This window comes from Xyrauchen texanus, chromosome 18 (assembly GCF_025860055.1).
Source record: "Xyrauchen texanus isolate HMW12.3.18 chromosome 18, RBS_HiC_50CHRs, whole genome shotgun sequence".
In the NCBI taxonomy this organism is placed as follows: Eukaryota; Metazoa; Chordata; class Actinopteri; order Cypriniformes; family Catostomidae; genus Xyrauchen; species Xyrauchen texanus.
The window spans coordinates 9,470,631-9,496,447 of NC_068293.1; the positions used below are offsets into that span (position 1 = coordinate 9,470,631).

General features: G+C 37.7%; 1 protein-coding gene across 3 annotated transcripts in view; it reads left to right on the forward strand.

The window, feature by feature from the left end:
* The first annotated feature begins 1,504 nt into the window (after nucleotides 1-1,504).
* LOC127659316 (diacylglycerol kinase eta-like) overlaps nucleotides 1,505-25,817 on the forward strand; it is a 111,048-nt gene continuing 86,735 nt past the window's right edge. For 2 of the 3 annotated variants that reach the window (XM_052149083.1, XM_052149085.1), the window contains exon 1: nucleotides 4,479-4,839. In XM_052149083.1, the coding sequence (XP_052005043.1) occupies nucleotides 4,552-4,839 (288 nt within the window). In that variant the 5' untranslated portion in view covers nucleotides 4,479-4,551. Of the gene's footprint in view, nucleotides 1,619-4,478; nucleotides 4,840-25,817 lie in introns of those variants that run through there. The other variant, XM_052149084.1, reaches the window with a different exon arrangement.

Consider the following 25,817-nt stretch of genomic DNA (forward strand, 5'->3'; position numbering starts at 1 on the left):
TGATGGACAGAATCTGTCCGTTTAATAAGTCTTCCGTGTGAAACGAGATGCAGCGCGAGCGCCTGATAAAGGTTCCCATAATAAGATGTTTCCCGTGCTGGGTAGATTCATTCTGAATTGTATTCTCATCGGGCGCTGATTGCACATTACATGTCTAAAATTGTTATCAGTCACGTCATCTCTGGGATGGCATTTTCAAGGCAATCTTATCTGACTGCTTTTAGATTACTTCTGGATTACTTCTGACCTAATTCTTGTTTATTTGATATCACATGCATTTGAGAATAAACTGGTACCATTTTGACATACTGTTGCTTAAATGCATTAAAGAAAACACACTTACAGGATCAAAATATGAGAATTGGTATGATTTTGTGTTGTGTTGTGCTGTTGATATTTTTCTCGCTATTTGTCTGTTTCTGAGTGAAATACAAAATGTACTTAAAATGTTCGTACTCTGATAATTTTGGCATTAAAATATCATCCATGTGTGTTAACAGATTAGACCAGTTATATTTGTGAATCAACGACACACAAAAAACAGCCACAAAAGTTGTCACAAAAGCTACAGCTCATGTACATTATAGGGTTAGGGTTATTTGCAAAACTAAAACTAACTTTACAGCACTAATGCACACGGTTCAGCATTTATGTGTGGATTACCACCCCATCTTCAATTATAACTAATTCACACGGATCAGGATTTTATAATTAATTAAATGTCAGTATCTGTTAATACATTTGAAATTAAATGTCTGTGAAATACATCTGTTTGAGGGCCCTAAATTGAACAGAATTAGGCCTACACAATGTCTCAATGTGATTGAGAATTCAAGGATGGTGCCAATGGAACCAGTTTGTCACTCTGAGCAAAGAGGTCAGCAAAGAGGTCAGCGCATGTCCAACATCTGGAAACAAAGAGGAGGCCCCCGCAAATCACCCAAGTGTATTCTGATTACAAATTTTAGATTTGTAATGATTACTTTTTGGAGTAATTTCCTAAACTCTTTTGCACAAAGATGGACAAACACGGCAAGATGGGCATGACCCTCACAGGACCAAAACCTGTCCTTTAGCTAACTGTAATGGAAACGCTAAATACATGCACTAAAATTATCAAGTTGGTTCATTTCATAAAGTTAAAACGTCATGCAAGCACTAATAGAATAAAATAAAAGTTTTTCTGAAATTATGTTGCTTTTGAAGTGAACAGTGTTGCAAATGTACACGTTTTTCTAAACAAAAGTGTCCACATCACAGCTAGGTTTGTAAATAGAAGAATGGTCCAGAGAGACAGCTAGAGAGACTTTACAAATTTCATATAAAGTAATCCATAATGTGTAGAAAGCAGGTTCAATGACGTCATGGATACGGGCTTCAACTCCTTATAGAGGTTTGACATTTATCACGTGGAGAAAAGGAGGCTCAGCCTCGAAGACCCTCGTAGAGTAAGGAGGAGGAGTGAATATAGGGAATTAACACTCCGAATCCATATGTCCTATTACACGATTTAAAAGTCGTTTTTGTCATAGCGTGTACGGAGAAATCCCGAGCAAAGGGACTGGAGAATATGGAAGATGACTGCCAATATACTCGCAGCCCTGTCTGGGAAGAACTGGTCAGTAGTGTTTCACATTTTTCTGTTCTGTTAAACATCAAAAAGACTCTTTCATAACCACAAATACGAGAAGATGATCGGTGATTTGAGAGAGCGATTGGTTTTACCGTGGCAGATCACGATGTGAGGAAGATCGATCCACTGATACGCGTTCGCATTGAAGTTGGACGCTCGAGCTCACATTCCTCTACAAACTCAGTTCAACTCTTTGAACGGAATTGATCAGTAATCGGCTATCAAATGTGTCAAACTAATGAATTATATTTTCTTTCGTGCTCCACTGAGTCTGTCATGCTTTTAAGAGCATAGCCTATTTGACATGATTTAATGATCAGTTCACTGGGGACATTATTATGCCCTTAGTTAACTGAGCTACTCTTTGGTTTGGTTAAATGAATGGGAAGGGACGTGCGATCACATTCTATAGACTTAGTGGAAGTAAAATGACATTTGGAAATGTGTTGTTTGGGGATGCGTCTTATCCACATATAGTTGTGTTTTGGTTTTTGAAGAGACAGTTAAAGGAAGTGGATCTCGTTATTTTCAATGCGTCTGTGGACGTAAAGGATATTTGGAAAGGGGATCAATAAAATCAATGTATCTTATTTGTTAAGGTCGATTTTTGCTTTAATTCAAAAAACCTATATGGACAACTATTTTCTCTACAAGCAGATGATGAGTGTTTCCCCCACCGAAATACTTTATTTTAATCCGTTAACTGAATGTCAGGCTACTTGATTATTTTAATGGGCATTAGTCATTGTGCATGGCTCAAATTCGTGTGCTGGTTTGGAAAATATTACAAAGAGTAGGTTTTTTATTAAACTACACTCAAAGCATATCAGTCTATCACCAGATTTCTTTTGAAATGTTGAAAAATAATGATGAAAAATAATATAAAAATTGTAGGCTATCCAAAATGAAACTTAAAAATAACCTTTAGATAACGTTCTTTATAAGTTCTTATTAGGCTGTCCCACAAAATAAAAACTCCCTGTATGCTTGTTAATGGTTATTAAAACCTAAAACATTCCTAGAATGTTAGAAGTTCCCTGATAATAATAATAATAATAATAATAATAATAATAATAGGCTAACAACAACAATAATATTAGGCGAATAACAATAACACATTATTAATAATAATAATAACAATAATAACATTATTATTAATAACAATAACTTTAATAATAGTAATACCATTAATACTAATAATAATAACAATAACATTAATAATAATAATACCATTAATAATAATAACAACATTAATAATAGTAATAACATTAATAATAATAATAATAATAATAACATTAATAATAATAATACAATTAATAATAATAACAACATTAATAATAGTAATAACATTAATAATAATAATAATAATAACAATAATAATAATAATATTTTTGATGGGTAAAAGCTGCAATTTTCATTTTACATTTATAACATTAATATTTAATTTTATTATTATTTATTTTTTATTATAAGGCTATTATTGTTTCGCCCAGTCTGCTTTAGTACATTGAATCCTTGGCCGTACAAATATTGAAGCATATGCTGAAAGTCTGTGTTATTGCTGTGTCTTCAAACCTAGTGAGTGACCTAGGCAGCACATTCGTGTATCACAGCTGACTCGTGCCATGATGCCCAGAAATGTTGTCTAGATTGGCAGCACACTAGGTTTTGAAGCTCATAAAGGGGGTAGCAGCTGCGGAGGATGTGGGGGACACGTCCCCCGCACTCTTTAAAAAGGTGATTTTGTCCCCCGCACTTTTTCAAGCTAAACCCCAACCGAGTCCAAATGGTGGATTTTTATACAGTACTCTTTGCATTTTGTAACTTTGGGCTGATTGAGTGACCATCTAGCCAATCACAGGTGAGTTTCATGAGCAGAAACAACCCTTACGTAATAGGCCGTTAGTCAGACAGTCTCTTTCAACAATGCTAATTTATCCATGCTTTTTATCTGCATCGATGTTGATCTAAATGAATAAACTAGAGATGAGGAACACACAAATGAGAGTTATTTATTTTAAAGGATTACAATTTTCTTTTTTTAACTAATTTCATACAAGAGAAGATCAAATGAGAAGACGGGAGTATAACTTGGATTGTGGATTATGTTGGACTCTTGAGAAATGTTATGGACTCATGGGCAATCATTTGTCACCACCTTCTGGAATTGTCACCAGAATCATTAAATGGATCAAAATGAATTTTGGTGAACGTAGTCAAAACACTCGAGCCACTTGGATACATTTAAATCTCACAGTGCACAAGAGTAAAAAAATAAAATTGTGCACTTCACAATTGTTATTATTGTAACTGATTAAATAATTTATTCAGGATCAGCTTGTGCTCAGTCTTTTATTATCATGTGTGAAACAGAAGCAAGTGCTCCACAAGATAACCTTTATTTTTGCAGCTAATTTGGCTAAATGTTGTAGGCTACTTGAATCTTTAAAATACTACAAATATTAAAAGTAAATAATATATATATATATATATATATATATATATATATATATATATATATATATATATATATATATATATTATTATAATACTTATATATTAATACTGCACTGTAAGTGTCGGGTCTGTGCGAGTCACCTACTGACAGCTACGTCCCCCCTTCTTTTAAAAAGGCCGTTACGCCACTGAAGCTCAGCCAGGTTTGTGGTTTGTTTCAGGCGGAGTAACATCTGTTGCTATATCCTCGCTTGAGTTTCTAGGATGCCCGTCCGCCGCTAGAGTTTGCTACAGAGATTTCCTCTGTCTCAGCCCTCTATCTGCCTACAAATAACCGCCGCTTAAATCCTCAGGACAACCAGCAGTCGTGTTTAGAAAAAGAAAATGCACGGTACCAGGGCAGGAAAGTTTTACACTAGCTCATTTACAATATTAGAATAAGTTGTCTGGAGGTGCGAAGCATGACGGCTAAGAGAGCCGCTTTCCAGCCGCTGTCCACCTCTCGCATCCCGGCGGCGGAGAGGAAGGGAGCGGCTGATCGCGTTCATAACCCGCCGCACTGTGACTTCTCTTCCCCGCAGGAGCCGGAGAAACCAGCGGCGACCTCGTCAGGTCTTCACCATTCCGTCATCGGTGCTGTCGGGGGCTCGGGGCCAGTGGTGGACGAGTCCTCCGACAGCGATGGAGAACAAGAAGGGCCGCAGAAACTCATCAGGAAAGTGTCAACCTCCGGGCAAATACGAAGCAAGGTAAGACACGCTGTAACATATTTGAAGCCGATGCATTTAGCTGTTTAAGTCTAGGCCAGTGTAAGCAGCTGATAGTGCTGACTTGCACACATGCATGCTAGAGATCTATGAAGAGCTCAAACACTGATCTGTTCCAGGTTCAAACATCTGGAAGGATGGATTGGAAATTGATGAGAAATGTTACATTGCTTGTTCCACAATACCATTTTTCATAGTGAAATGCAGTAATGCAACTCAGTCAATTGTATTCCCTTACTTTATTAAGTGTTCAACCTGTTGATATGCTGTCAGGGCCACATGTTGAACAATCTGTTTCTCAGGAATGTGGACAATCTTTTCATTTCTTTTCCAGATTTATCAGTCTTATGATTTCCTTGATTACTTGTCGTTTTAAAAGCTATAAAGGTCATACTTCAATAAATTATAAAATTCTCACACTTTATTTTGTACCTCATGTTTCTCACACTTATACTATAGTGAAAGTGCACAGTGCACACATGTTATTGTCATATATAGAGCGAGCATGGTTTTAAATGAATGGCATTTCTCTTTTTTTATTTAAAGGAATGATCTTGTTTTCATTAATGATGACATACTTAGGGCTAGTTTTAACACAAATCTTAAAGGGATAGTTCACCCAAAATTGATAATTCTCTCATGATTCACTCACCCTCATGCCATCCCAGATGTGTATGAATTTCTTTCTTCTGCAAAACAACTAATTATGATTTGTAGAAGAATATTTCAGTTCTGCAGGGAATACAATGCAAGTGAATGGGTGCCAAAATTTTGAAGCTCCAAAAATAACATAAGTCAGCAGAAAAGTAATCCAGTGGTTAAACCCATATCTTCAGCAGCAATATAATAGGTGTGAGTGAACAGATCACTTTCACATTCTTCTTCTTGTGTTTTTGGTGATTCACATTCATCCAGGATATTGCCACCTACAGGGTAAGGAGAAAAAATTCAAATAAAAAATGACTTAAATATTTATCTATTTCTCACCCACACCTGTCATATCACATAAGAAAATATGGATTAATACACTGGAGCTGTATGGATTACTTTTATGATGCTTTTATGTGCTTTTTGAAATGTCAGAGTTTTGGCACCCATTCACTTACATTGTATGGACCAACAGAGCTGAAATATTCTTCTAAAACCTATAATTTGTGTTCTGCAGACGAAAATCATACACATCTGGGATGGCATCAGGGTGAGTAAATGATGAGAGAATTTTCATTTTTGGGTGAACTATCCCTTTAATATTTCCATGCCTTTATAAACCCATTAAATGCAATCATGGTCTTTGATGGGTAAATTAATGAATGGTAATTGAAGCCTCATGATTCTGCACTCCCGACTCACTTGGCAAGACGACACCTCAGCCATCTTGGCCCACTTTAATCATATGAACTCTGTGAAAGGAACTGTGAAAAGTTCTTCTTTTCTGACCAGAACAAATCCACTTAATTATTGAGTGCTGCTCTCCACCCCTTACATTATTTAAGAAGGCTATATTTAGAGGCTGCCTGTTCTGGATGTGGAAGGGACTGATCTTTTGTGATGCTAATGAGCTGTCAGTTCAAACCACAGCACATGTGTAAATAAAGGAAACATTTTATAAGTTTCATTCAGACACATAATTTCTTCTGTCATTAGTCAACATGTAGGCTACAGCTATTAATGAATCCCAAGTCCATGTCACTAATAGAATAAAATTACAGCCCTGTCAATCGATTCAAATCTTTTATCTAATTAAATATATATATATATATATATATATATATATATATATATATATATATATATATATATATATATATATATATATATAAAATAAAATATATTCAGATAATTAAAATGCATTACATTCTTGTGAAGAGTTATCCTTGATAAGACAATACATAAAGCAGCTTTAGTATACAATGTATTGTTTACTACCATATTATTGATCATAAGTCAATCATTGGCATACAGTTCACAGCAATCCATTTCACAAGTGAATATGTCAATCAGTTGGAGGTTTATTATGAGGGCTTGTTTAAGGACCCGTCAATTTACACCTGTGTCAGACATTTTATTTTATTTTTTTATTAATGCTTACAAAACTTTTACATCTAGAGCCAAGAGGTATATTAAAACAAACAACAACAAAAAGGAAAATAAATAAACAGTTCAAATAAAAATATCAAATTGTTTACATATTTCAATACACTTTTCAGCTTTCTTGTTACTCAAATTGGAAATTGTTCTTAGGTATTGCTGAACCTCTGAATTAAACTAATGGTTTATAACTACCATACTTACATTTATTTATTTATTTACATTTGTTCCAAGCTTCTTGGAGAATTTGCCACAGTTCTTCTATCTGTTTAGGCTAAATGACTTCTGTCTCTTTATGTAATCCCAGACTGACACAATGTTCAGTGGGGGGCTCTGCGGTGGCCATGACATCTGTTGCAGGGCTCCCTGTTCTTCTATTCTAGTCTTTTCTATTTGCAAAAGGAATGTTCGGGAGTTTAAAATGTATATTTCCTATTGACACACACAATCTGAAGATATAAATAACAATTAAGACAACTGTTTTTGTGAAGACTTTTGCACAGTACTATATATATATATATAGTAAAAAAGTATAGTAAGGATCATAAAGACAAGAAAAAGAGAATCATACATAGTTTGTATTTACATACAAAACTAATTTCATCCTTTTAGCATTTACAGTAAGCATAAGCCTTTAGATCAAACATTTTTAAGATTGTTGGAAAAATACATTCAGTCAAATGTGTTCAAACTTTTCACTGGTAGTGTTTATGCTGGCCACCCTGCTCTCAAGATATCATTATCAGCTTCGGCCATTAAAAAATACATAACACTAGAAAGGACCTGTTCTACTGTTTGGTGGGTTCAGTATTTATAGCTTCTCTAAGCTATAGCGCCTCGGAGTTGTCTGTCAGCTGAGGAAGTAAATGTATTTTATTTATTCACTAATGCATGCATAGTTATATTAGACTTATCAAATGAAGTGCTGGTTAGTGGAGTCCCTACCTGTCAAAGTCAGTTCCGGTACCATGTGTTGTGTGACCGTTCACTCGTCAATGGCATCAAACATAGACAAATATGTTTGAATGACCAGCAAAGGGAAACATGCTTTTTGGAACCACATGGTGTTGCTCCATTATCCACCAGCAGGGACTAACGTGTTGATGCCAACCAGCCAATCCACCCCCCCCACCATTCCCTTTGCCCTGGTAACCCTGTGCAGCACACACTCATGCCATCTGCATTCTCAACTTGAAGTGAAGGCACATACATCCGAGTGCATTACAGACATTGGAGGTGAGAGAGAGGTGGGTGCTGTGTTTTTCTGTTGGGCAGTGGCCTGTGATGTGTGCAGATCAGTGCTAATGGAGCGTGCAGGTGCTCACTGGTGTTCCACCTTATTGTTTGCTTAACTTCACTCATCACATGGACAGTCCCATCATGTGTCCTGCTTGTACTGTGACCACTCTTACTCACACACTTTAGGCACATCAAGAAAACACACCAGATCTCTGTTCAAAACCTTGCGAGCTACCTTGTTGACTACTTCCTAAATAGGCAGCTGGCTTAAAAGGCAGCATCCAAACCCTCATGGAACCTCATAAATAAATTGACAAACCGATTTGGCGGCAACTTCAGGTGATGTAAAAAGCGCTGGTCATGGGAGACTTTACTCACAGTTGATTTTAATAGTTTAATTTTAATGTTAGCATGTTGTTAAGCTTACAGCGTGATACTGTAATAAAAATCATAAAAATACAGTGCATCCGGAAAGTATTCACAGCGCTTCACTTCTCCCACATTTTGTTATGTTACAGCCTTATTCCAAAATTGATTAAATTAATAATGTTCTTCAAAATTCTACAAACAATGTCCCATAATGACAACGTGAAAGAAGTTTGTTTGAAATCTCTGCAAATTTATTAAAAATAAAAAACAAAATATATCACATGTACATAATTATTCACAGCCTTTGCTCAATACTTCCTTGAAGCACCTTTGTCACCAATTACAGCCTCAAGTATTTTTGTGTATGATGCTACAAGCTTGGCAAACCTATTTCTCCCATTCTTCTTTGAAGGACCTCTCAAGCTCCATCAGGTTGGATGGGCACAGCCATTTTCAGATCTCTCCAGAGATGTTCAATCGGGTTCAAGTCTGGGCTCTAGCTGGACACTCAAGGACATTCACAGTGTTGAATGAAATATGACTATATTTTATTTTTTAAATATTTATATTTGACATTTCTCGCAACATATCCACCATCTTGGATTTCGTTTTTTTACTTAATGTATGTTTATTAAATATGCACATACTGTATTATTAGAGAACGTTCAAAAAGATGAGGGTTATAGCTGTTGAAATGTCTTTGTACAAAATCTTGTTCGCGACATTCATAATTGGTGTGAATAGGCCTTCTGCGGTCACAATCACAGAGGGACAGATCACTCCAGATGCTGTGGATCTCCTATCGTTGGAGTGCACTGACATTTTTCCAACCAAGTCTAGTTGATAACATAGTAACTACTCACTCCATCTTCATCAAGCTAATTTGCCTGTGGGATCAGAGTGCTGGATATGACAGCTTTGGCTTTGAGTAACACTTCAGGCCATGACATCAAAATAAACAAGTGTCTCATTTCAAAAGTAAAAAACAAACAAACTTATATATATATATATATATATATATATATATATATATAACAGTGAGGAAAATAAGTATTTGAACACCCTGCTATTTTGCAAGTTCTCCCACTTAGAAAACATGGAGGGGTCTAAAATTGTCATCGTGAGGTGCATGTCCACTGTGAGAGACATAATCTAAAAAAAAAATCCAGAAATCACAATGTATGATTTTTTAACTATTTATTTGTATAATACAGGTGCAAATAAGTATTTGAACACCTGTCTATCAGCTAGAATTCTGACCCTCAAAGACCTGTTAGTCTGCCTTTAAAATGTCCACCTCCACTCCATTTATTATCCTAAATTAGATGCACCTGTTTGAGGTCGTTAGCTGCATAAAGACACCTGTCCACCCCATACAATCAGTAAGAATCCAACTACTAACATGACCAAGACCAAAGAGCTGTCCAAAGACACTAGAGACAAAATTGTACACCTCCACAAGGCTGGAAAGGGCTACTGGGAAATTGCCAAGCAGCTTGGTGAAAAAAGGTCCACTGTTGGAGCAATCATTAGAAAATGGAAGAAGCTAAACATGACTGTCAATCTCCCTCGGACTGGGGCTCCATGCAAGATCTCACCTCGTTTGGTCTCAATGATCCTAAGAAAGGTGAGAAATCAGCCCAGAACTACAGGGGAGGAGCTGGTCAATGACCTGAAAAGAGCTGGGACCACCGCTTCCAAGGTTACTGTTGGTAATACACTAAGACGTCATGGTTTGAAATCATGCATGGCACGGAAGGTTCCCCTGCTTAAACCAGCACATGTCAAGGCCCGTCTTAAGTTTGCCAATGACCATTTGGATGATCCAGAGGAGTCATGGGAGAAAGTCATGTGGTCAGATGAGACCAAAATAGAACTTTTTGGTCATAATTCCACTAACCGTGTTTGGAGGAAGAAGAATGATGAGTACCATCCCAAGAACACCATCCCTACTGTGAAGCATGGGGGTGGTAGCATCATGCTTTAGGGGTGTTTTTCTGCACATGGGACAGGGCGACTGCACTGTATTAAGGAGAGGATGACCGGGGCCATGTATTGCGAGATTTTGGGGAACAACCTCCTTCCCTCAGTTAGAGCATTGAAGATGGGTCGAGGCTGGGTCTTCCAACATGACAATGACCAAGCACACAGCCAGGATAACCAAGGAGTGGCTCTGTAAGAAGCATATCAAGGTTCTGGCGTGGCCTAGCCAGTCTCCAGACCTAAACCCAATAGAGAATCTTTGAGGGAGCTCAAACTCCATGTTTCTCAGTGACAGCCCAGAAACCTGACTGATCTAGAGAAGATCTGTGTGGAGGAGTGGGCCAAAATCCCTCCTGCAGTGTGTGCAAACCTGGTGAAAAACTACAGGAAACGTTTGACCTCTGTAATTGCAAACAAAGGCTACTGTACCAAATATTAACATTGATTTTCTCAGGTGTTCAAATACTTATTTGCAGCTGTATCATACAAATAAATAGTTAAAAAATCATACAGTGTGATTTCTGGATTTTTTTTTTTAGATTATGTCTCTCACAGTGGACATGCACCTACGATGACAATTTCAGACCCCTCCATGATTTCTAAGTGGGAGAACTTGCAAAATAGCAGGGTGTTCAAATACTTATTTTCCTCACTGTATATATATATGCTTGGGGTCATTGTCCATTTCGAAGACCCATTTGCATCCAACTTTTAGCTTCCTGGGTGATGTCTTGAGATGTTGCTTCAATATATCGACATAATTTTTCATGATGCCATCTATTTTGTGAAGTGCACCAGTCCCTCCTGGAGTGGTAGTGGCGTAGTGGCTAAAGCACAGGGCTGTTAATCACCTGTTAATCAGATGGTCGCTGGTTCTAACCCCACGGCCACCACCATTGTGTCCTTGAGCAAGGCATTTAACTCCAGGTTGTTCCAGGGGGATTGTCCCTGTAATAATTGCACTGTAAGTCGCTTTGGATAAAAGTGTCTGCCAAATGCATAAATGTAAATGTAGATATATCCAAAACAAACAAACGGTGCTATTTTGTGAAATTTTGAGTTTCCATAGCAACTTCACTGTTTTGTTTTCCAGCGAGTATTTACGCAACAGTCTGCCTATATGTGAATCCAGTTTTACAAATGGACAGTATTTGTGGTTTAAAAAATAATGCAAAAAGATGTTTCTATTGAGCTTATATAGGGTACTACAGAAATTGACAAAAATACTCCAGAAACAGTATTTAAAATGTGAGGGCAAAAAAATGCCTTTTTATTTGTTACATCACATTTGATATAGTTCATAATATTCTGTTTTAAGCCTATAGTTAGAGTGCCGCTTCAGATACTAGTGACCCATAGCTATCAGATAATATGAAGAGCTTATTAAGAAAAACAAAACTTATCTCTGAAAGTTGGATTTGGAATGTGAAAAAAGCACCCTAAACAACTTAAAAACTTGAAACAGTGATAATATTACAATAAACCATATCCGGTAGTAGTTACCATAGTTTTATAATGTAACATACTGTAGAGACAATTCCTCTTTTCTGAGTCGCTTTGGATAAAAGCGTCTGCCAAATGAATAAATGTAAATGTAAATGTAGACAATACTTTAAAATGTATTATTAAAATGTATAAAATGTGTTTTTTGTGTTATGATTTTATGCTATGTTTAGGGACACTTTTGCATTTGATCTTATAGTTAGCAGCCACAGTTGTTTCGATTGAAAATATATTTATGATGTAAATGGCTAACATGCTGTATTTTTTAAATAATCATCTTAATTGGGTACATTTTGTTTCCTCATAAGTGCTAAAATCCTCCTGGAAATCCAAAAGGATTGCCCCTTTATACAATAAATAAATCACTGTTTAGATACAGTAAGTCAATTTCTGCAGAAATTGTTTTATAATTTCTAATGCACAAAATAATGCACAAAGACATATAAAAAAATATTTCAAATATATAGCTGAGCTCATTACACATATATGTAATTGTTGACCAGTATATACAGGACAAAGTGGAATGTAGTGAAATGATCCTCTCTCCCAAAGGCCTGTGTCTGTTTAATGGAGTGGCTGTACAGAGCTCAATGGGAGCTCTTAGGGCTCTTTTGGGCTCCTTTGGGCTGATGCCTTGTAATTTAGTGGGAGAGCCACTACATGCGTGTATCAGAACATCTGAGCTTCTTGATTCCCCACATACCTCAATAGAGAAGTAACACCAGATGCTTTAAACACACTAGCATCTCAGACCATTCCCATTTCTTCACACACATGACAGTAACTGCCATGCCCTTTGCAGCAGCTTATTTAGAGTTTAAGACCAGATGAAATATATACCGGTAATAATATGTCTTTTATCTAAGTGAAACAGAATATGTAGCTGGAAATTATGTAGGAAGGGACTTGCTTTTATCCATTGGGATTTGACTGGATCGGATTTTATATTATTGGAGGTGGAGTAAGTCATTGCAAATTGATGAATGTTTTAATTCTTTAGAATAGTGTACACTGATGCGTCATGCTCAATGAGTCATTTATTAAGATACTAAACAGGGTTGCACAGCTCATCCAGAAATTTGCTTATTACTAGATAAAATTGTTATCAATTGAACATGGTGATAACAATCATATGAAAGCTTGACTGTCCTGTTTTGTTATGACTACTAAACCACAATACTGTAAGACTTAGGCGTCTATTCTCCTATATTTTATTGACTGATGTAATTGATGATAATTAGATGATGGCACAGAACGGAGAAGAACAGAGCCGATATTGTGTTTAGAGTTCAAGTGATGCGTAGGCTGACAATGACCGGTCACAACCTTGTGGCACAGCATTATTTTATTTCATTGGATGAAATAGAAGAGTGATGTCAGATTCATGGACAAATCATTATTTAGAATTTTAGCAATAGTTCCTTATTCACGTTAAGCATAGATAGGCAAATGTTTGAACGTTAACCAAGTTTAAAGATGTAAAAAAAAAAATCACTTTTAACTAAATTATATGTAATAAAATGGAGGGAGAACTTATGGTGGGTGAGAGCAAATTAATATATATATTTAATTTGCTCTCACCATAACTTTATATATATATATATATATATATATATATATATATATATATATATATATATATATATATATATATATATATATATATATAATTAAACTGTGTCCTTAAGCCATTTTGCCACAACTTTGGAGGTATGCTTGGGGTCATTGTCCATTTCGAAGACCCATTTGCATCCAACTTTTAGCTTCCTGGGTGATGTCTTGAGATGTTGCTTCAATATATCGACATCATTTTTCATGATGCCATCTATTTTGTGAAGTGCACCAGTCCCTCCTGCAGCAAAGTACCCCCACAACATGATGCTGCCACCCTCATGCTTCACAGTGAGCTTGCAAGCCTCACCCTTTTTCCTCCAAACATAACAATAGTCATTATGGCCAAACAGTTAAATTTGTGTTTCATCAGACCAGAGGACATTTCTCCAAAAAGTAAGATCTTTGTCCCTGTGTGCACTTTCAAACTGTACTCTGGATTTGTTATGGTGATTTTGTTGCAGTGGCTTCTTCCTTGCTGAGCAGCCTTTCAGGTTATGTCGATATAGGACTCGTTTTACTGTAGATATAGATTCTTGTCTACCTGTTTCCTCCAGCATCTTCCCAAGGTCCTTTGCTGTTGTTCTGGGATTGATTTGCACTTTTTGCACCAAACTACGTTCATCTATTGGAGACAGAATTCGTCTCCTTCCTGCGCGGTATGATGGCTGCGTGGTCCCATGGTGTTTATATTTGCATACTATTGTTTGTACAGATGATCGTGGTACCTTCAGGCATTTGGAAATTGCTCCCAAGTTTCTTCCATGATGCTAAGAGGCACAGACCTTAAAATACATCCAAAGGTACACCTCCAATTCAGTACACCTCCTATTAGAAGCTAATTGGCTAATTGTCTAAAGGCTTGCCATCATTTTCTGGAATATTCCAAGCTGCTTAATGGCACAGTTAACTTGGCATATGTAAACTTCTGACTCGCTGGAATTGTGATATAGTCAATTAAAAGTGAAACAATCTGTCTGTAAACAATTGTTAGAAAAATTACTTGTGTCATGCACAAAGCTGGTATCCTAAACAACTTGACAAAACTATAGTTTGCTAATATTAAATCTGTAGTGGTTAAAAAATGAGTTTTAATAACTTCAACTTAAGTGTATGTAAACTTCTGACTTCAACTGTATATTGTATACATATAAATATACAGTATATATATATTGCTTAATAAAAAAAAATAAACTAAACATATGTAATCATAAAGACTAATTGGTAACACTTTACAATAAATTTCCATTTGTTAACATTAGTTAATGCATTAGGTATCATGAACTAACAATTAACAATATATTTGTTCCATAATTTTTTAATCTTTGTTTTTAGTTAATAAAAATACAGTTGTTCATTGTTAGTTCATGCTAGCTCATAGTGCATTAACTAATGTTAGCTAATACAACTTTTATTTAAAAATGTATTTGTATATGTTGAAATTACCATTAACTAAGATTAATAAATGCTTAATAAGTATTGTTCATTGTTCGATCATTTTTAATAATGTTGGTAATTAAACAGAACCTTAAAGTGTAAAGTGTTTCCGACTAATTTTCGCTTTTTGAAACATCAAAAACATTATGAAAACATTAGAAAGGTTAGATCTATAAACCCCTATTCCTTTGTTTTGCACAAAGAACAGATTGGAAGCAATGTTAGGTGTGGTGCTTCAGCAGGAGGTTTTGAACATCATGAGATCCAGGTGCACAGATAGGCAAGGGGAAATCCACGATAGCATCAGCAGCAAAACCCTGTCCTGATATCTGACAGGTTGTGTGATTTAGTTAGGAGGGTCTGCTGCAGTGGGCCTGTGTGTCCTGCACTATAATGCATGAATGAGAAGCACTACTGATTCAATTGAGGAGCTGTGGGATGGGATTTGCCACAGGCATGGAGCATGCACTTATCCTGCAGAGAATCCCACACCCACTTTCTCTTCAACTGTAACTGTGTTTTTCACACATTTAGGGAGTGCCATATGTACTGTGTCCTGTGTAAATTTGCCTCTGTTGTTTAACCTTGCCATTCCCCTTTCAGGCCCTGACATTAAAGGGACAGTGCACCCAAAAATGAAAACTCTGTCATCGTTTTCTCATTTTGTTCATATTGTTCCAATCCTGTATGACTTTCTTTCTTCCTTGGAACATAAAAGGAGATGTTAGGCAGAATGTTCAGTCACCATTCAGAATTGTGGGTGAACTCTCCCTTCACATCCATCTGTAAGTTACAATTCCATGGTTATTTTCATTTAAGAAAACTAATTTCAAACATGTGGAGCCACTGTCCATTATTGAGTCATGTCCAGCTAAATAGTTATTAGGGATGCATGTACCAATACCACTTTTTCTCTTCCAATCCGATATTTGAAATCTCAGTGTCGGACGATACCAGTGATTTTTTTTTGCATAATCAGAGTTGAATATATTTGCCTCATTGTGTGAAACTAATTTGGGATGCTATTTAATATGTAAAGAAACACAATACTCTAACTACACATTATTTCAGTATAAATTCAGTATGTATAGCTTATTATTGACTTTTAGAATTTTAAAATACAACAGTTATACATTTCAGTCCTGCACCTTTCAACACTCGCACTTTTATTTTGACAATCTTTACACTCCAGGAAGTCATGTAAGTGTCTGTTTGTGGGCTACTTCACAGGAGTTTATTCGATTCAAATTCAAATAAAATTTTATCAGAATTTCACATTAAAATTCTGGAAAAATGCTCCTCCAGTGAAATTTAAAATACATATTATAAATAAACAAACTTTTGAGTATCTACATCTGAGATGTTGTTTGTGAGTAGCGCTCACATAGGAAAATAGCCGCGAGCTCTGAGGGCTGAAAATAGCCGCGGACGATTCACAAATCAGATTTTTACTTTAGCCGTTTATTACCTTTCCCCAATGAAGAAACGCCGTCTTTGCCATTTACATGACCACTCACGTTGATGGCTTATTAAGCATAATTGGTGTAACATTTAGTGTTTTTAAATTTGATACAAAAGTTTTAAGTTACAATAATGGTGATAGTTATATTCTGGTTGAGACTGCAAACCCTCTCTGAAGCCTTGTGACTCCAAACACTATCACACTGTTGGAGATTCTACATTGGACAATAATGCTTGTATGTCATTGACATTCCATACATACATTTATAATTCCTTACTTTTTCACAAGACGTCAGTAAGTAAAGCATCATGAAGTCAATGACTCTTGGAGGAGACTAAGACTTAATGTTTTCCTCATTAAGTCGTAATTGTTATTTCCATTGTAATTGGCACTTTTTGTGTATTTCCTGTCACAAATGACCTTTTTTTAACAGTGATTGAATGACTGGTTTGTTTTTTGATTTACCTACTCACTCAGACCATCATACCCAACAATCAATCTTTCAATAGATGCTCATAAAGGGGCTACTTGTAGAATGATGACAGAATGCATGTTGGTACATGGAAACACCAAACGCAGTTTGGAGGAAACAGAGCGGTATTCACAGTCATTAGCTGTCTCTATAGAAGGCAGGCAGTGTGTGTGGGGGTCTGGACAGATTTGAAAAGGGGTATTAATGATGTCCCCTCCTCCCCCTCTCCTGCTGACTGCATAGCAGCTTTTCACTGTCTGTCAGCCACTTCCTCTTTCTGCGTCTGACCGTCCTGACCAGTGTAATTGTTACCTTGTGCTCTGCCTCCTCTGTACACAATGACTCTATGTTGTTAGAGATGAGAAAATTATATGCCAACAACTGACAAGGTGTAATTGCTGGACCAGTTTAAGCTGTGCTGCAAAGATTCTATGAAAGTGGTATTTTTAACTTTACAGAATGGAGCGGTGTGTTCGTGATAACTCTGTGTGCTATTCACACATTGCTTACAGAAGAGTCACGGATGTCCTCAGTAATCTTTATGGCCTTAAATTGAGTGTTTTTGATGAGGTCTTGGCTTGGACATATTATCTGGAAAGACATTGTATTTGCAGTGTTTGTTTTGCGGTGAAAAGATTTGCAGGGTTTTGTTTTTCCACAGAAATGTGCAACTCTGTATTCTACACTTATTAACATGAAGAAAAAAAAACGAAAACTCTAAATAAAAATTATTTACTCAACCTCGTGTTGTTCCAAACCAATATGCTTTTATTTTTTGCAGAGGATATTTGCAGTAAGTGCAAATAGAAATAGAGGCTATTAACATTTAAGTGTAAATAGCAACAAAAAGCATCTTCTTCGCTCTAAGTGCAAATAGTGGCAGATGCTATTTACACGGCTAATTTAATACTAACATACAGTAAAGTGGCATCACTGCTGTTTGTTTACTGTGTTTATTTGACAGACACCCTACACCAACCCCTACCTCTTAACCTAACCCTAACCTGACCTTACAAAATGTACCTTGGTTTTACTTCAGTAACCATAGTAACACCATTGTATTTTGGTATTTTAAAATCAAGTAACCACAAAATTAAAACATGGTAACTATATTAACACCATATTACTGGATTAACACTATTGTTAATTGCATTAAAACTATGGCTTTCACCTAAATATGATAGGATACCTATTCTGTAACCCCAGTTCTCTGAAACATCAAGTTGAGAGATCCACCTATGGGAGGGACACCCGTACCTGACCTCTGCAGAAGCATCCAATTGCACCAAGTCTGGCTTGACAGACAGGAGCTCATGTCCAGTGCCGCTGTAAGGCCCCACCCTTGCCATCATAAAGGGCATAAAGGACCTGTACATAAAGGACTTTTCCTCAGTGAGCATATTCTCTTCTTGTGCAGCTCCACGATTGCCCTATACACGCACAGTGAGACACTGTAAGCCAGAAGGATGGTCTCCTCATAGAGGCGGTGTCTTGACACATCCTATATATTATAAGCAGGCCAAACAACCCATTAACACAGAAAAGTGGGGATGATGGTCCATGGACTGTCCTTGATGTGTAAACTGTAAGGTATCATGTACACATTGTAAAGGGGCAAGGGCTATGGAAAACCAATTAATGAGAGCCCACACCCAGAACCTCATGTGCTACTGGGCTCCTGGTAACATCAAGTCAGTAGTACCTGACAAACGTGGAGAGAAGCTGAACAAATGTCCTGCCGTGATATTCCCTGAAACAGGGCCCAGGGTGCAGCCATGCCTCTCAACTGGCAAAGCACGGTGAACACACTTCATGTATCTACGAATGAGAGGTTGCTGCCCCACTGCTGCGTCATTGAAGCCAATGTGGGATGCAGAAATGGCCGCCAGGTAAACCTTAATGGTAGAAAAGTACTTTCCCTTTTCTAATAGATTCTGTAGAAAGCATAGTATTTCAGCGACTGAACACTGATAAGACGCCAGATGATTTTTTTGTACCATTTCTCAAAAACATGCCACTTACACACATACAGTGACCTAGTGGATAAGGCCCTGGCATTCTGTATAGTTGCAACCACCCCGGGGGGAAGCCCCAATGTGTTCAGGTTAAACCTTTCATCGGCTAAGCCCAGAGTGCCACCCTGGCTGGGTGAGGATGGTATATTTCCCTGTTCGCTTGAGACAAGAGTAAAGCATAAAGGAGATTAATTATCTCTGCCAACCATGGTGCTTTGGGCCATCTGGGTGCTATGAGAATCAGTGTCAGGCTATGCTCTCTCACTCTGGCTAGAGTGGGAAAAATCAGGCTGAGTGGGGGAAGGCATAGAGCAGCACATTGGGGCATAAGTGAGCTAGTGTGTCTACACTGAGAGGAGCATCCTTGTCCCTTAGCAAGAAGAGCATAGGACAATGGCCGTTTTCGTGCTAGTTGAAGAGATCAACGGATGCCCAACCGAATCTCTCCCACAACATGCACACTATTTGAGGATGGAGACGTTGAATCTTTTTTTGTGAAGCTTGGGTCTGCCGCCGTATTGGTAAGTACGCCCTGTAGCCGGAGCCTGAGCGGCCCGTAATGTAGGTGCTTGGTAAGATGCAGATTATCTAGGAAGGTACAACTTAAAAGCCTCATCCTCATTCTTTTTATCGTCACATTTAATGAGGGCGAAGTCTGGACCAGAAAGAGCTTGTCCCGGTTTGACTGGGGTTTGACTAGATGTCTGGCTATTAAAGGTTTGATGGTAGGATGGCCACCAATACCGTGAGCAGCCATGTCTTTTACCTCAAAGCCAGCAAGACCGAGCTTAAGGTGGAGCGCATGTCCCCATTAGTGTTTCATGTGCTTTGCAAATGCAGGGTGGATGGGCAAGAGCTGTTTCCATGTGCCGGGCAGTTTCCCCAACAGTTTACCATCATAGTCATCCCTCTCCTGATCGGCAACAAATTTAGAGAGCCGGCCATTCGCTCACAGACTTCGAGGAGAATAACATGCGGTAACATAGCTGAACTTCTGACTGGTGGATCCTGGGCCATCAGGATGGCCTCTTCATCATCTGAGCATTCATGCACAGCATCATCATCAGCCCAGAGCCAGGCAGCTCATACTCAAACAAGGAAACACAGGGAAGGGTAGTGTCCTTGAGTAGACACAAGTCGAATTGGCTGGCCCAACTGAGTGTAGGCAAATTCTGGGAGGCCCCCAGAGTTGCAGCGTCGTGGCCATTTCCCACGTCTAAGTCATCATGCTCAAGTTCGCTGCTCTGGGTAGCAGCTACCTTAAGCATGTGGCTCAGGAGCTTCCTGGGAAAGGCAAAGCAATGGGCTATAGTAATCAGGCAGAGAAAGATCTTCCTCCATGAGATCCATCCCTCGCTGCAATAAGGGCTTCGTAGACAGTTGGGCATGCCCGCGACTGCTGGTTCCCGGAGTTTGCATATGTCGTGGGTATAGACTGAGCCATGCCTTTGAAAACTGCTGAAATTGATTTAAAATTATGATCAGGCGGTGAGGAAAAGTAGCACGTACAGGTCCTTTTTGCCCTCAGGTACGTTAGGGCCTTACAGTGGCATTGGATACGCGCTCCTGTCTGTCAAGCAAGACTTGGTGGAATTGGATGCTTCTGCAGAAGTCAGGTATGGGGGTCCCACCCATTGGTTGATGTTGAACACGAGATAATGAAAGAGAACATGGCTTCTACAATATTACTAATGTAAAACCATGGTTAAATTGATCTGGATCAAACCTTTCAACTATCCGACCATGACCAAATCACTGCCAGGAAATCAACCTTCATATGAATTTTTATATAAAGTGGGACAAAACTTAGATTCCAACCAGGGTTGATCTTGTGGATGTTTAATGTTTTGTTCACAGCTCATAATGAATGTAAAAGGCCAGTTTATCTAATGTGACTCGTTCGTATTTTTAAAACAGTTATTAAATAAAAAGCTGAAAGGGAAGAAATAGAGAGTAAAAAATGTATTTTGAAGAATCTGAAAAAGAAAGATATTGAAGGACAATATGTATCGTGATGCATCAAGAATCAAATCGTTTTATAATCGAATCGTTACCCTTTGAATCGTAATCGAATCGAATCGTGAGGCCAGTGAAGATTCACACCTCTAGTTTCCAGTATTGTGTGCTTGTTTTCCAGTTGGTCTTGTCTGTATGTTGGTATAATCGTTCATAATAAATAGTCGTGTTTAATCGGTACTGTTTCATCCCTGTTCCTGTTCTTGGTCCAGTTGGTCCTGGTACCTGTTTCATCTGCCCCAGCCCCGTATCAGTTAGCTCTGTCCAGGACAGTTTTTTCCCCTACAGGGTAATTTGAGTTGTATTTTGTGTTAATAAATTCCCTTGTTTTTTCAACTCTGCTTTTGGGTCCTGAGCCTCTGTTCTTCTCTGCTGATTCATGACAAAAAACTAGTTTATAGTGACCAAAACATCTTAAATAAAGTATACCAAATAAGCACCATAAATGTAATACATCCTACTTGTGCTTTATTGTTCAAGTATTCTCAGGCCACACAATAGCATTGTGTGAGAAACAAAATGCATTTTAATTTTTTTTCACTGATAATCTCTGCTGTAGCTTTCAAATAAAATATGGCGACATTTGACACAACGCATCAGGATGTGGTCAACAACCAACTTCATTGATGTTAAACCTGGTGCCATACTTGATTTGAAAGGTGTTCAGAGAATAGCGCTTCCAGTCACACTTTGCATGGTTTCAAAAGACTTGTAATATAGTATGTGCTTCCTGTACCACAGATCACAGAATGGAAAAGAAAAAGTGTGTGGTTTGTGTTCCACAGAACTGTGACTTTGAGATTTAGTTTTGGAGACATGCTTGTTGATAATTTTCACTAAATTTGTGACTTAAATACATCTGGCCTCTAAATACAGAAAACACATCTGTCAACAGACCCCATCATATAAACCAATGCTTTGAAGCTCTCAGATGGGCAAAGGAAGAGCTCTCATTTATCCATTCTCAGATTGTCAGATCTTTAACCACATCTGTTTTCACCAACATGAATAAAATGATCAGATATTTTAGGTTACTGTAAAGTGAAATGTCCTTGCTTTGTCCATCTGCGTTTTCAGACATTTTTCTCTTCCTTGTTCAGCCTTTGGTGGATTTACAATGTATCTAACTTTAGCATTTGCTATATTTTTGCAAAATCTCGGTAAAAAAATAAAATAAAAATAAAAGTTAAATCGTGTCAAAACGCAAATTCGAATTAGTCAAAAATTCTGAAAACTGCCAAACCCTAATTTCACCACAATGGCCACAGCCTGACACATTCACCACTTTCAAAAGTGAATGTACTGAATATAAAATATGATTAAAGGGATAGTTCACCCAAAAATGAAAGTTCTCTAATTATTTACTCATCCTCATGACATCCCAGATGTGTGTGACTTTCTTTCTTCTGCAGAACATGAATTAAGAGTTTTAGAAAAATATCTCAGCTCTGTTGGTCTTTACAATGCAAGTGAAGCCAGAAATTCTTTTACCATAAATCTCCACTTACACTTCCATATTCTTCTTCTTTAATTTTTTGGCAGTTCATATTCTTCGTGCATATCTCCACCTGCTGGTCGGTGCTGTTGAAATGTGGAGATTTATAGTAAAAAAGGAAATAAATATTAATCTATTTCCCAACCTCACCTATCATATCAACATGAATGTGAAGATTTTAACTGTGGTAAAATCACTGTGATGCATGCCTCGAGGAGCTTATTTCAACACCGGCAACAACATGATGACAAACACAAATGTTGAATGAATAGTTATACTAAAAAGATAAATCTATTACTAATAATAATTGGAATTAACCATACTTATACCAAGTAATATTGTTCATTAGCCTAACTGTTGTCTGTTTTCGGTGCCAAGCAATGTAGCAGCTTTGAAGCATTTAGAGTCATTTACGATCCTGACACTGTTCATATAAACTTTTCAGTCACACTGTGGCTACAACTGTAATTGTGGATTAAAAAACGACTTTGTACTGTGGTAACAATACAAATGGTCCAGACATTTAGAGTAACGATTATTTGAAGAGCAGTTGTTTTTATGACAGCGCACTGTTTCTGGCAAATGTTGCACTAGGCATCTTACATCTTTTCCAAAGTGTTTCAACAGTACTGTATCTTATTCCTGTAAAACCATTGAATTTGTCAGGTTTCCACATAATTCCACGTAAAAGGTAAATAAATAAAAGGAGTACGATATGGTAAGCACTTGAAGAATGTTTAAAAAGTTCAACTTGTTTCCAGATTGTAATCGTTAAATAACTACTATTTTCAATTGCCTTCCTTGCAGTTCACCAGTAAGGTGGTGAAATTCATAAAAATATGCATTTTCAGGCTATTTAATGTTGATAAAATGTGCATATGCAGTTTGATGCCCAATTATTGAACAGTCTTGTTTAGCATCATTTGCATGTGTTTCCGTTGGTTACTAGTACATTTCTGCATTCTTTCTAAATGCATATTCAATAAAGTCACAGGCAGAGAAAGCAGAGCCTGCAATTATCCTGTCATGCCACAAGTTGTGTTTTTCCATTTCTGCCTCATTTAGTGATTTGCACTGTTTTCTCTCCCAGCCTTGAGATAATAAACTAAAGCAGTCATCATGATATAGGCCATGAAAGGTATTCTACACCGATCGGGAGAGAGAGAATACACACTATGATCAATGTAAGTGTAAGTGTGTTTGTTGCACTGTATTATTGTAGGTGTTTGGAGGGGTAACTCAGTTCATTTTGAGCCCCTCTAAAAGGAACACATGTTGCTGAAAGCATCTTTTTACAAGGTCAACACACCCCACAGGAGAGGTGAAGTACTTCTCTTCCAACACCGACTCAGACTGACCTTCTGAGTCTGTAAAGAGAACAAAATGGCATTCATTAAGGATCTGATCATGAAATGCATAGGCACAACAATATGCAGAATAATAATAATAATGTGCAATTAAAAATGATTTGTCATTTGCTGAATAGGAAAATGTATCATTTAAAATGCATAAACAACAGCAGAAGTGTGACTTACTGTATTGTACACAATTTTGGATTAGTACACATGTTTTTTATTATTTTATTATTTGCATTTAGCATTGTTTATTACCCTATCAGAACAGACCTGCAACACACCAGTTGGAAATCACTGTATTATACCATATTAAATACACTTTCAATCATTACATTATTGCCATAGTGGTATAATCTCACAGATCTTACATATTCAGAGAGGTTGCATAAAGGGTATAGGGATTCCTTACTGTTATTTGACCAATTTGTGTGCGTGTGTGTGTGTGTGTGTGTGTGTGTGTGTGTGTGTAGATCCTGGTACAATGCACTCGTTCTTGATATCCTCATTGACAGGACGTCCGTCTGTTAGAACGCTCACTTTCTCAACAAACTTTGCTCTTGTTTTCTCAGAAGAGAAGCAGCAATTATTGGATCAGCCTCTAGTGTGTGTACTGTGTGTTTGTGTGTGTCATGGTGTGGTGTATGGTTATAGTGAGTCATGGTTGAGTTGCTTACTGATGTCTGGCATAAGAGCATGTAACTGTGTGTGTGTGTGTGTGTTGAGAGAGGTGTGGGTGTACAATATACCTCACTGGGTTAGTCATTTGTGTCTGGCACTGAGCTGTTCTTCCTCTTAGAGTTTCATGGAGAAAACTTCTATTAATAGATCACTTCTGATCCCACTTGGCAACAGGAAGGGAACTGAAGACAAGAAAAGGAACTATAGTGGCTAAAAACAAAAAGGAGCATTCAAGTAGAGCATTAAATTTTTCATTTACGTATGCAGAGAAGACAACCCAACAATGTGGTTAATATGTCTTTGAGAAAGTCCTTCATTAACATAAAACATACTGACATTCAGCCTGGTCAAATTGTCCTTTCCTCAGTCAGTAATGTTAAAGTGATAGTTCAACCAAAAATGATCATTCACTCATCATTTACTCACCCTCATGCCGTCTCAAACTCGTATTACTTTTTTTCTTCTGCAGAACACAAATTAAGATATTTTCATAGATGTACAGTATGATGCATTTATATATACAAACTTTCAAGCTCCTAAAAGGACATAAAGGTAGTATAAAGGTGTGGCAGGGTGGAGGGCGAGCCGGGTTGTGATCATACACGCCCTGTCCCTTATCAGGCTAATTAAGCCTCCGAGAGGTTTAAAGGCCGACTGCGGAGGATTGTGAGGGAGAGAGAGATGGTTTACGGACATGTCCGTCATGTGTGTTTATGTCTTTTGGTTTAAGTTTATTATTAAAATATTATTTGTATCGTCAAGCCGATTCTCGCCTCCTCCTCCTTTCCATTGACTTCTTTACACTGGTGCCGAAACCCGGGAAGGAAGAGGGAGAGTTCTCGTCACTACCGTCCACCCCAACGGAGCAGCCGCGGCCATCTGCCGGGGGACGAGGAGCTCGGCCGCCTGGAGGCACGATCATGATTTGAAGCTCGATTACTTGTGCTTAATGCACACTGTACACGTGTTACATCTTACCCAGAACCAGTCGTATCGCTTCAGAAGACATGGATTAAACCACTTGAGTTGTATGGATTACTTTTATGATGCTTTTTGGAGCTTGTAATTATTGGATCCCATTGATTGTGTGACTAACTAGCCTAACACATAATTGATCAGGATTTTCCCGGCGGGCCAGCCGTGAAATGGGGCTGAACGGGCAGCAATAAACTGAAATGGGCTGCCGCGTTATGCCGAAAGGGCTGCGACTGGCTGAAGAGGGTCGCAAAACGGCACT